A 13268-nucleotide genomic window follows, 5' to 3' on the forward strand; every position below is an offset into this window, starting at 1 on the left:
TCAATCAATATTCAATATACTAAAGGCGAAATAAAAAATGACACTTGTCATGACATGGTTTAAAATTTTCCCTCCAAAAGGGTGTTTTTTTTTTTTTTTTGCCAAAGCTACTTAATCAGAGAAGTATTTAATAATTACTTTACAATAATATTTTTTTTCTATTTGGCAAGTATATTCATTTTTACACATTCAACAAAGATTTATTTATTTATTTATTTATTTTATGACGGGAACAAAGTCATATAATACAATAATGTAATCTTATCTATAACGTTGTAATGTAATCCATAGTTATTTTTATTAGTCATACATTCATTTCTTCCTCTGCTTTCTTTAATGATTTAAAAAAATCGTAATTACATAACTTTCATCCTATTTTGCAATTTGATATTATTTTATATAGTAAAATAATTGTATTAAACTAATGATAAATATTGAAATTATCGTGCATGACATGGGATCTAACCTAGTTTAAACTAACAAGAGGCAATATTAAAATAAAATTGTACTATGTATCATTACAATTTTACATTCTTATATTGTACCTGTATGAGTTTTTGGTAACAAGGAAAAATGGAATAATTGTTGTTATAACAAAACCTATCACAAGATAGGTCAACACTTAGCTTGAAAATAGGGTTCATAACAAAAAATACCCACTCTCATGCACAAGTAGATGATCAACCCCGTTTATATGCACCTAAGGTTAGTTTTTTTTAGTCAGATGAACAGAAAATATTCTTTGATGTATATGAATTATTTTAGTAGGCGACAATTCCATCTCGACACTTTTTTTCCTCCTTATATCGATAATTACAATAACTTGATACTCAAACAACATGCATATGTTGAATAGTTAATTCATTATCGATATAAATTAGACAATAGAGGTTGTTTGCGCAAATTCCATCTCACCAACGAGAAAGCAAGCAAACATTAGAGTTTTAGAAAGAAAAAAAAAATACAATTTTTTCGTAATGATATCAATTACGCAGTAATCACTTATCTAATGACATTTTTTAAATAAATCAATTACTTTTATTAAATGTAGGTTTCACAAATTTTGATTTATTTGCAAATATGTCATGTTGATTGAAATATTTTGTTAATTTATTTATAAAAATATCATTAGATTAAATTAACAATTTTTATTTATCATGATGATAAATCACGACTTCATGGAGTTTTAGATTGGAAAAAGAAAGAGAGAAAAAAAAGAGGAAGAGTCTGTTCTCATTGACTGAACTCAGCTGAAATGAATATTAGAGCTGAGCAGAACTGAGCTGAACTAAACTGAATTTCAACGTATGAGAACAGGCCCGAAGGCATAAAACGGTGACATTTACATGGACTAGGCTAGGCGGCTAGCAAGCATTGATCACATATCCAGTTTTGACCCATGGAACTATGGAAGTACCAATAATCTGGATTATTTACTTAACCCATAACACTTGAAAACCCTCTAACTTTGACCATTTTGACAGAGTAAATGCTTAGCTTGATCCCACCAGGAAAAATAATCCACATTCAAATGTTCGTGGAGTAGCTACATTTGGAGAAATCTGAGGAGTCTTGCAAAGTCACAAGGACTAAAACTCGAGATATGACTATAATAATCATTCACCCAGATAAACATCAGTTACACACTTACACAACTGCTCGGCATCACTTCCCCCACCTCTCCTAAGAATCTATGGAGATTGAGAAAGGAAATAAATTGCAGTTTGGCATAATAGACAGATGAGTATCCAAAGTGACATGAGATCAAAGCTATTCGTACATTGAAGAACAACATGAAGCCAAGAACTAGAGCCAAATTCAGTAACCTTCATTTCAATTGACAGCGCAAAATGTGCTGTACAACCCCACAAATTATACATACTAAGCATATTGAATCACACTATACCAGAAATCATTTGACAAATTGAATTATCACCAACAATATAAATGTGAATGTCACCTGTATAGGCACAAGATCTCAAGGTCAAACTTGGGACAACTTAATATATAACATCCAGCATCCACCATCAACAAACTATTAACGTCACTTTCTTTTTAAGTTAAAAAGAGTGCGCATGGAAAAAAAAAAAAGCATCTTCATAACTAGCCTGTTGAACTTAACGAGCTCGGCTATTGAAAACATCAAGGCCCATCTCAGTGGGATCAGTTGCCTGCAGCTCCACCTGAATGCCATCCAACTCTCTCTTGAATCTATCCTTTGAACTTGCATATATCATCTTGCTCCTCACCCTTGCTGTGTCAGGAGACCTGCATTGGACACAGAGAGAAGTGTCAAAATATGTTTGCCAAGCCTAAGGTAAAATAGAAAACAGATTATAGCAGCTATATTACCATGCAATAAAAAAGATCTTGCTTTTCTGGCAATTCTCCTCTGTTACGAAATCAAAATCATACACAGCATAACGGCATTCATCAGCAGGAAGAGCCGCACTAAATTCTTCATAGCTTTCAGTTGTTTCTCCCACCTTCTCAACAATTACTTCCTTTTGCTTCTCCTCAATCTTAAAAACAATGAACCGGTGACTGCGCTTTGCTTTCAGTTCCAAAAACCTCAGCTTGCAATCATCGTGCACAGCCATTCCAGAAGCTGCATTGGCCTGTCAGTTGTGCAAAGTTCAATAATTATGAATTTCAGCTTAACTGCCCTTTAAGACATGTGTAGATGTCCGTACACACACAGATAGCTGCTAACATGAGCCATACAATGTCATGTAGATAATCCAATGGGGTAATGCTCAACACCATAGACAGTCACATATTAATTCACTGTCCTTACATTAGTTCCTTATACTCTCAGGTCCTAATAACTCCTAAAATGTACACAGCCAAATCCTACAGAGAATAAAAACAGTTGGCAGCAGTAACATCAACTAAAACATCAAAGACAAACATATGTTCCTTATCTTGTCCATAGTCCATACCATCATTCCTGCAATCTAAGTGTTCCCATACCTCCCGTGTATACAAATTATAAATTCATAATGTTGATTCCATGATACCAAATTAGATACGTCATCTGAAGTGTACAGTGATTAAGGGTATAGATCATCAGCTTCAGTCTTTCAGGCTAATTTTTAAATGTGGGGCACAGACATCTACCAGTGAACTACTAGGCAATTACAACAAGACATAGTTCGACTTTTTCTTTAGATCAATACTAAGAACTATATTAATTGCTAAGCACATACCCTGGCCAAGTAATGTCTTAACTCTTAACTACTTTCTCCATTCCCCATTCCCTATACCCCCTACCTCTGTCAGATATCGGCCCACAAAGGCCTTTCTCTCTCTGCCTAGATCCCGATGTCTCCTCTTGCCTGCCCCTCTAATTATACCATCCATCTCACAGCCTACCATAATGGAAGAACCTAACCAAATTCCCAATCCAACAATAAGTCCCCCCACCCCCCCCCCCCTCCTACAAAAAACTTGGTCCTACACTCCTAACCATACCCTAAATAAGAATTAAGCCAATTTGGCCACATGGATCAGATTTGGCCACATGTAGGACCCTGATCTTGGAATGGCCCTGTTTGTCTTCAAATTGGCTATGGTTGTCGTAGGACCAGCGGAGTTGGGAAAAAGGAGTGTGAGCTGCAGGTGCACTTATGTTGTGCTGTGATATACTGTGATTTGAAGATGGTGGGATCACATAAGTATCTATTATATGTTTTCTTTTAAAAATAAACATTAATAAAGCATCTCTACTTTTTAAAATGTTTGAATCATATTCATCCCCCCTGTGTAACATGCACGCAGCGAAATAGGGGAAGCACCAAATCAAAGGAGTTAATTAGAAGGTGAAAATGGAATGAAGAAAGAATAACTTCCAAAACGAATATATACAATTGTGATCAAAGTATCCAATGCCTAATTTCGATTCTTCGTTACACCACTAACAGAACCAAACCAGCTCCTTAGACTCAACTCAAACCCTAATTGATCAACTTCAACCCTCACACACACCCAATTTGATCTTAAATCGGTGAAAAAACAATCAACTTCATAAATTAGTCTAATCTTAAGCAACAACTACAGCAGCATGCGACAACTTTATGCTAAATCATTAAAATCAAGCGAGAAAAATAAAGCAACATGCATAAACTACAAGCTAAATCATTAAAATTAGGCAACATCATAAATCATTTTTCAATCAATTAACAAGGCAATAAATACACGATCCACCAAGCTCAAACAAACCAAATCGAAAAAATAAAATACGAAAATTGCATGAATAATCCAGCTTCAAAATATACTTCAATAACACAAAATCAAATACCAGAAAACAAATCCATCACACAAACAGCAAGAATTCCAATACATCATAAGCTTAATTGAAGAAAACAAAACCAAAAGCAGATCCAAAAGCAAAAAAAAAAAAACTCAAAAATGGATGCAAAATTAAGCTCAGAAATTCAATTACAGATAAAAAACAAAACCTAAAAACACGAAATTAACAAAGGAAGATGATTGATGAAGTTACCATGGTGATGATTGGATGAAGAACTGAAGAAGATAAAGAGGAGAGAGAAAAATGAGGGAGAAGAAGACTGCGTAGAAGTGAAGTCGGAGACGAAGAGAAGGAAGATAGTCTTTTCTCTTTTTATAATTTTTATTTATTTATTTATTTATTTGGGTTGGAATATATTTTGATGGGGTCGGAAAATAAAGGAGGTTTTTATGGAGGTTAAGCGAAGGAATCGGTGACCCTCTTTGGGCTTGTGGAGTTGTGAAGGGTGGCAGAAATATCAATGATGATTTCATATGCGTGACAACGGTGAGATTGGGGAAAAGTCGGTTCTTCCAATTAGGTGTTGCCACGTATTTTTTGTGTTTAAAGTCGTTTTTGCCCTTTTGCTTTTGAGGTTTTAAAGTTCATCTTTAACTTTGATTTTGAATTCAATTGGAAATGGAATTGGGAATGTCCTTGATATGGATTTTAAATTGATTTGGAAGTTGGATCAATGAATGGAATTTTATGAATGGTGTGAGGGTGTACTTGAGTAAAAGTGTTTTATATTCTGTTTGTTTAAGAATATTAGGAAGATAAATATTGTGAATATATTTTGGGATTATCTTTAGGTTATCTTGGCCTTGCCCTCCAAGTATCCCACTCTATATATACTTTTGTATGTGGCCGTTTATATGAATGAGAAATATAGAGAATACTTTAAACCTAATTTAACATGGTATCAAGAGCCTTGTGAGATCCCCAAAAAAAAAATTCCGATCATTATTGGATTTTAACACCTGACAAAAGGCTGAAAATGGTTTTTAACACCCCCCAAAAAAAAACTTTTATTTTAACACCTCCCAAAAATATAAAAGTTGGAAGTTAACACCAGTTAACGATTTCCGTCACGGAAATTTAACGTGGGTCCCACAAATTGGCTTCAACTTCAATTTTCACCCAGCAAAACACGAAACTTCCTCTCTGAACCTTCATTTCATTGATTTTATCCATTACAGATTTTTGGTGCTCATAATTTACAGATTTACAGATTTTTGGTGCTCATAATTTACAGATTTACAGATTTTTGGTGCTCATAAATCAAACCATACAAAAAATAAATAAAAAAATTCAACACCGGTTCATCTTCTCCTTCGTTGGAGAACAAAGCGACTGAGAACTTCCATTTTTTTTACCACCAATTCCGCCGCCCATAAAGGGCCCTGTACGGCTACTGACCAAGCCTTCGCAGCCAGCAAACATGTTAACTGGGGACCGGCCACCAAAATTAAATCAACCACCCAAGAAACCAACCTTGCCCCATCCCGTTAGCCACCCAGCTCCCTCCCCCGACCGACGACCGGCGAACCCATCCCACCCCTTTTCCCCACAAACGCAACCCAACCCTCTCCCTTTTCCCCTGCTGCCCCGACCCAAGCCACCACACCGAAACCACAATCAAAGATCTGAATCGCCGCAACCACCACCACTACCACCACTCTTCTGCAACACTTTGCTCCAAACCCTAACGAATCGACCCGCCTTAACCTTTTCGGCCACCCTAACCCCTAAACCACCACACCGTAACTTTTTTCGGCAAACTTAAATTGATTTCTAGACGAGGTTCGATGGATCTGCGATTTGCTCTGATTTCGGGAATTGATGTTGGGAATTGATTTTTTGCGGTTTGAGTGAGGAGGTGGCTGCAGGGGTTGCGATTGTGGGCTGGTATTTGGAGAGGAGCTGATTTGGTTGCGAGAACGGGGAAAGGGAAGGGGGGTGGGTTCGGTTGGCAGCGTAGGGGTGGGGGAAAGGGAGGGGGGTGGGTTCGCGCCGGCGCCGGCGCCGGCCGAATCTCTGGGCACCGGCCACCGGCAAGGGGGAGGGAAGGGGTGGCAGTTGAGGGGAGGGTGGGCAAGAACGAAGGAAAGAGTTTGGGATGGCAGCCATGAAGATGAAGGGAGGAAGAAGACGAAGAAAAGATGAAGGGAGGAATAAGAAGAAAAAATGGGATGGCAGCCACGAAGGTGGGTGTCGTAAAAAATTGAAAACGAAGGAGAGCGAAAACCAATTTGTGGGACCCACGTTAAATTTCCGTGACGGAAATCGTTAACTGGTGTTAACTTCCAACTTTTATATTTTTGGGAGGTGTTAAAATAAAAGTTTTTTTTTGGGGGGTGTTAAAAGCCATTTTCAGCCTTTTGTCAGGTGTTAAAATCCAATTTATCCTTATTTTTCATAAATTTTGTTCGTGACTATGAGTTCTTTGACTGATTTTCATATATTATTTTTTTTTAATTACTTTCTTGCGTGAGATTAAGAGATGCAAGGGGGAGATGGAGGAAAATCGAAGGTCGACTTGACCTTTCACCTAGGTTCAAGTGACGGGCCAGGTAATGTCATCACTCCGATTCAATTACGGGGAGACAATTATGATGAATGGGCTAGAGCTGTGAGGACGGCTTTGAAGGCTAAGAGGAAGTTTGGCTTTATCGATGGCTCAGTTGCAAAGCCGAGTGCTTCTGAGAAATTTGAGGATTGGGTGGCTGCACATTCTATGTTGGTGTCTTGGTTATCTAATACCTTGGATCCAATTGTCCGGTCGACTCTCGGTGATTATGATGATGCGAAGTTGCTCTGGGATAATCTTCGTAATCGATTTTGTGTTGTGAGTGGAACTCGGGTCTGTCAATTGAAGACAGCCTTGACAGATTGCAAGCAAGGGAAAACAGAACTGGTTTCTGTTTACTTTGGCAGGTTGTCAAAAATTTGGGATGAATTAACCACTTATGTTTCGGTGCCGGAGTGTAAGTGCGGGAAGTGCACATGTAACATTGTGCAGCAAGTTGAGAAATTGAGGCAAGATGATTTTATTCATCATTTTCTGATCGGCTTAGACTCTGCTTATGCGGCTTTAAGGGCTCAACTTCTAGCCCAAGATCCTTTGCCGACGGTAGACAAGGCATATCAACAGGCCATCCAGGCTGAGCGCTTGCGGGGAGGGGATGTGACTGCTCCTTCTGATGATCGAAGTAATGCGGTGGCCTTCAAGTTGCAAAGGCAAAAGCCTTGTGGTGAAGGTAGTGATAAATTTTGTGCTCACTGTAACAGGGAAGGTCACGATGAGTCGGGTTGCTTTCAACTCCACGGCTTTCCGGATTGGTGGGGTGATCGTCTACGTGGTGGGCATGGACCAGGTCGTGGTGGAGGCTCGGCTGGCCGCGGTGGAGGACGGACAGGTGGCAGGGGCAGAGGGGGTGGTGCGCCTCCTGCTCGAGCAAACAAGACTGGTGGGCAGCAGCTCTCGCAGCCTTCACAAGCTGCTGCCGCGAGTGCCTCAGACGGGGCAACTCTTGCTGGAATTTCATCGGCCCAAATTCAGCAGTTACTCGATCACTTGAACTCCATTAAACCCAAGCTTCACGGTAAGCAAGATATGGGTTGGATTATTGACACCGGTGCCTCAAATCATGTGACTTGTGATGTTTCTTTATTGATGAATGCATCAAATGTGAGCCATTATCCGGTGGGATTGCCGGATGGAAATTATGCAAATGCTTCTAAATTGGGATCGGTGACATTGCAAGGAGGCTTACTCCTTAAAAATGTTCTTTATGTGCCTCAATTAAATTGAAATTTAATTTCAACGACTCAATTATGTGATGAACCAAATTGTGTAATGCAATTTACTAATAAACTTTGTGTTATACAGGACCTAACGACGAGGATGGTGATTGGAGCGGGTGAACAAGTAGATGGACTTTACTATTTCCGGGGTGTTCCTACGGTGAAGACTTTGAAGATAAAGGTGGATGGGTCGACAAAGTTGTGGCATCAACGGTTAGGGCATCCTTCGGGAAAAGTACTTCAACAACTTCCGTTTGTGAGTCATAATCGTAGCAAATTTAATTCATGTGATGTATTCCCTAGGGCAAAACAACATAGGAGTAGTTTTCCTTTGAGTCGAAATAAAGCTAGTCGTATTTTCGAACTAGTCCATTTAGATTTATGGGGGCCTTACAAGACACCATCGTCTTGTGCTGCTCATTATTTCTTAGCTATCGTAGATGATTTTTCTAGGAGTGTGTGGATTTATTTATTAAATAATAAAACGGAAGTTGAGTATATGTTTCATAATTTTGTTGCTATTGTTAGACGTCAATTTTCTCAAGAAATTAAAGTGGTTCGTAGTGATAATGGTACGGAATTCAATTTGTTCAAAGAGTATTTTTTTGACAATGGCATTTACTTTGAGACCTCATGTGTGGGCACACCTCAACAAAATGGGCGTGTCGAGAGAAAACATCAACATATTTTAAATGTTGCTAGAGCCCTTAGATTTCAAGCAAATTTGCCTATAAAATTTTGGGGGGAGTGTGTGCAAGCGGCATGTCATTTAATTAATAGAACTCCCTCTAGATTGCTTGATTATATGACTCCTTGTGAAATTTTATTTGGCAAAACACCTTCATATGAGTATATTCGGGCGTTTGGGTGCTTGTGCTATGCATATAATTTGAAGAGTAAGGGTGATAAATTTGCAAGTCGTAGTAGGAGGTGTGTGTTTCTCGGATATCCTTTCGGGAAAAAGGGATGGAAGGTGTACGACTTGGAAACTTGTGAAATTTTTGTGTCAAGAGATGTGACATTTTTTGAGACCGACTTTCCTTTTATTGCCCCTAGTGAGAAGCCCATAAAGGTGAGTGTGAGTGGTGGAGATGTTGGGGATAGTGATGATGAGTGGTGCGTCATGATGGAGGGGAGTGTGTGAGTGAAGATACGGGGGTGGAGAGGGAGGCAACAAGCTCCACAACCCACCTGCGGCAGGCAGCTCCAGACCGCATGGAGGTCGCGGAGGAGACTGCCCACCTCCCTTACCAGCACGCTGCATCATCTGCGGCTGCTGGAGTTGATGGGGGTGTTGGTAGCACGCAGCAGGGGGCTGCTGCGGCTGCTGGAGTTGATGGGGGTGCTGGTAGCACGCAGCAGGGGGCTGCTGGGGGTGCTGGCAGCACGCAAACCGAGGGAGGAGGGGGTGATTGCAGCACGCAAACCGAGGTAGAACATCAGTGCCTAGAAGCTCAAAATGGGCAATGTGAGATAGATTGTAATGCAACAAGGGACACCGAGGCCTTGGGTAAAGGCAAGAGACAGAAATTTCCGAATGTAAAGCATCGTGACTTTGTGACACACACGATCCGAAATATAAGTCCATCTACATTATCTCAGAGTTCACCTGCGACATCACTTTCCTCAGGTACTGTTTACCCTATAACACATTTTATTGATTCTCACCGGTTTTCTGTGAAGCATAGAACATATATTGCTGCCATTACAGGAGGACATGAACCCAAAAGTTTCAAGGAGGCTATGAAACACGAGGGTTGGAGGAAGGCAATGGCAGATGAGATACAAACACTTGAAGAACAGGGTACTTGGGTACTAGAGAAGCTACCACCGGGTAAAAAGGCACTTGGAAGCAAGTGGGTGTACAAAGAAAAATACGATGAGCATGGGAATTTGCAGAGATTGAAAGCAAGATTAGTCATCTTTGGCAATCATCAGGTTGAAGGATTAGACTACAACGAGACATTTGCTCCGGTGGCAAAAATGGTGACTGTGAGAACCTTTCTTGTAGTAGCTGCAGTGAAAAATCGGGAAGCTCATCAAATGGACGTTCATAATGCATTTCTTCATGGTGATTTGGAAGAAGAGGTATATATGAAAATTCCCCCTGGTTTTGAGAAAGATAATTCTGACAAAGTTTGCAGGATGCAGAAATCGTTGTACGGGCTTAAACAAGCCCCTCGGTGATGGTTTGCAAAGCTTGCTACAGCTTTGAAAAATTATGGCTTTAAACAGTCATATTATGATTATTCTTTGTTTACTCTGACAAAGGGTAAAATTCAGCTTAATGTGTTGGTATATGTAGATGATTTAATTGTTACAGGCAACGATAAAAATGCTATGCTCAGTTTTAAATCATATTTGGGAGATTATTTCAAGATGAAAGACCTTGGAGTGTTGAAATATTTTTTGGGGCTAGAGGTAGCCCGGAATAAACAAGGATTTTTTATTTGCCAGAGGAAGTATGCACTGGATATAATTACTGAGGCTGGCTTGCTTGATGCTAAACCTGCAGAGTTCCCTATGGAACAAAATCACAAGTTAGCATTATCCCAGGGAGAGTATTTTCATGACATTGAGAAATATCGTCGCCTCATAGGACGACTAATTTATCTGTCTGTTATGAGACCCGATTTAGCATATTCTGTACACATTTTGTCACAGTTTATGCAGAAACCCATGATTGATCATTGGGAAGCAGCTTTGCGAATTGTTAGATATTTAAAGAAAAGCGCGGGACAGGGTATTTTATTGAGATCTGATAGTGCATTACAGTTATAAGGTTGGTGTGATTCAGATTGGGCAGGTTGTCCACTCTCCAGACGATCCTTAAGTGGTTGGTTTGTGCTTCTTGGCTTGTCTCCAGTGTCATGGAAAACCAAGAAGCAGCCTACGGTGGCTCTTTCTTCGTCAGAAGCAGAATATCGTTGTATGAATGCAACGACTTGTGAATTAAAGTGGTTGAAGCGCCTACTTGGAGATTTAGGTGTTCGACATGAGAATGGGATGCACCTTTATTGTGATAGTCAGTCTGCATTATATATTGCGCAGAATCCAGTGTTTCATGAGCGAACAAAACACATTGAGTCAGATTGTCATTTTGTTCGAGATGCAATTACAGATGGGACGATTATACCTTCGTATGTTCCTACGACGGTTCAGTTGGCTGACATTTTTACAAAAGCTTTGGGAAAAGCTAAATTTGAGTTTCTACTTCGCAAGTTGGGTGTCCGAGATCCGTACTCTCCAACTTGAGGGGGGTATTAGGAAGATAAATATTGTGAATATATTTTGTGATTATCTTTAGGTTATCTTGGCCTTGCCCTCCAAGTATCCCACTCTATATATACTTTTGTATGTGGCCGTTTATATGAATGAGAAATACAGAGAATACTTTAAACCTAATTTAACAAAGAATAATCGCAATAGTTTGATTGATGTGTTTGTTTATGTACAATTTTAATTATTCAATGTAGAAAAGTAATGTTTTTGTTAATACAGAGTATAAGTGAGTGGTAACTTTGACTCAAATATCAGAGCGCAAATCCCAAGTTTTGTGTTTTTGTCCACTAATTTCCTCAATCAATTAGGTAAAAATTTACAATAATCGCATAGCCAATAAACATATCAATTTATGCTACTAAATCCTCAAGTCCAATCTAAGAATTATCATGTTCAAGTCACAAGCATTTTAAGTTATATGAATATGACATATCAGTGACATTACCATCGTTCTTTTTTTGTGTTACATGTGTGCTCGGTTAAATTTATTTAAATCACTCTTTATGGTACGCCTTTGAATACATGATTGACTCTAACAGATGAGAGTTAAATGCCACGTGGAAAAAGCGTGATGAGAAGTTCACACTAGTAAACAAAGCAATCAAAATTGCACTGAATATCTTTTTCTTTGTATTTATAATATCTTTATATTTGTATTTATATTAAATAATGAAGTATCAAAGATCGATGTGTATTATTAATGCCTATAACAACTCTAAGCATAGTGGGAGATGAGATTTTGAAGTATTGGAGGGTTCAGGTACTAGTGTTAATATTAGTTGAAACTTGAAAATAAACATATACGAATTTACAATAATGCAACAAAATCAATTAAGATTTGCATAATCAATCCACGGAATTGTTAACACTTGTTCACACCAACGACCAATAAGATTAAAGATAATATTGGTAAATAAAGATCCTCATTTGTTTTTCAGACTTTCAGTTGTCATTCTTATGTCTTAAAGCCATAACCTTTAGTATTGCCTAGAATGTCATTGTCCAACTTGTCAATAATAATCTAATAATTTGCCATGTTAATAATGCACTTGACATATGACCTAGGATGCATGGACACTTCATCCAATTGTCGTGTCCGTGTCGGACACCGTGTAAGATACCGACACCCGTGGGACACACGACGACACGTCTCGAACCGTATCCTACTATGATATAGGTTGTTCAACTTTTTTTGTTAAGATATTTTAAGTAGAGTAAGATAAATAAGGTAATTGTTAAATAATATGGGTGCCTTCATATTGTTATATGATACTATTTAATATTATGAGAGGATAAAATGACAAATACATGGTCAAAATCTTTTTTAAAGTATATTTTATGAATATTAGCATTCCGTACCCGTGTCCCTTATTTTGGAATAGACGTTTTACCGTATCTGTTTCGTACTCGTATCCGTGTCCGTACCTGTTCTTGTGCAACTTAGCATATGACATGACAATATATATAACACAATATCAAAACAAATACACACGCGCACACATTTGAAAGAAATATGGAGAAATAGCTATAAAAAATTTACAAGATAAATACAAAATACGAGTACATCTGTTAAACAAGTAAATGACATAATACAATACCATCTATTCATGACTTTTTTTTATTTTTTTACATAAAACAATAATATTATTGTTAATAAATAGGCATTACCGCATACGACATCTACAATAACAATAAAGATATGTAAACTACAGATTAAGAGTAAATAACATAACTTTTACAATCAAAATCATAACTATTTTGCATATCGAGCATAGCTCACACTCTACCGCTTCAATCTTGACGCGATCAGTGATTTTCGATGTCTTTACATCTTTCCAAGTAGAGACCTTCGCAATCTACGCTGATGTGTTTGATGGTAGAGTTGATG

At 38.4% G+C, this 13268-nt stretch overlaps 1 protein-coding gene across 1 annotated transcript; it reads right to left on the reverse strand.

Moving 5' to 3' along the window:
* Window positions 1-1807: 1807 nt before the first annotated feature.
* LOC110684103 (actin-depolymerizing factor 2-like) lies at window positions 1808-4752 on the reverse strand. Its single transcript, XM_021860510.1, has 3 exons — window positions 4505-4752; window positions 2353-2618; window positions 1808-2268 (listed from the first exon to the last, which is right to left on the reverse strand). Exons 1-3 carry the CDS (start codon window positions 4505-4507, stop codon window positions 2118-2120), a joined length of 420 nt encoding a protein of 139 aa, XP_021716202.1. The 5' UTR covers window positions 4508-4752; the 3' UTR covers window positions 1808-2117.
* Window positions 4753-13268: the final 8516 nt, after the last annotated feature.

The sequence above is a fragment of the Chenopodium quinoa genome, unplaced genomic scaffold, assembly GCF_001683475.1.
Source record: "Chenopodium quinoa cultivar QQ74 unplaced genomic scaffold, ASM168347v1, whole genome shotgun sequence".
Classification (NCBI taxonomy): domain Eukaryota; kingdom Viridiplantae; phylum Streptophyta; class Magnoliopsida; order Caryophyllales; family Amaranthaceae; genus Chenopodium; species Chenopodium quinoa.

What these genes read in the sequence shown, in the direction of transcription:
- LOC110684103 (XM_021860510.1), bottom strand. An exon ending in AAGATCTTTTTTATTGCATG is followed by an intron (nt 2,269 to 2,352) that starts GTAATATAGCTG and finishes TGTCCAATGCAG; the next exon opens with GTCTCCTGACACAGCAAGGG.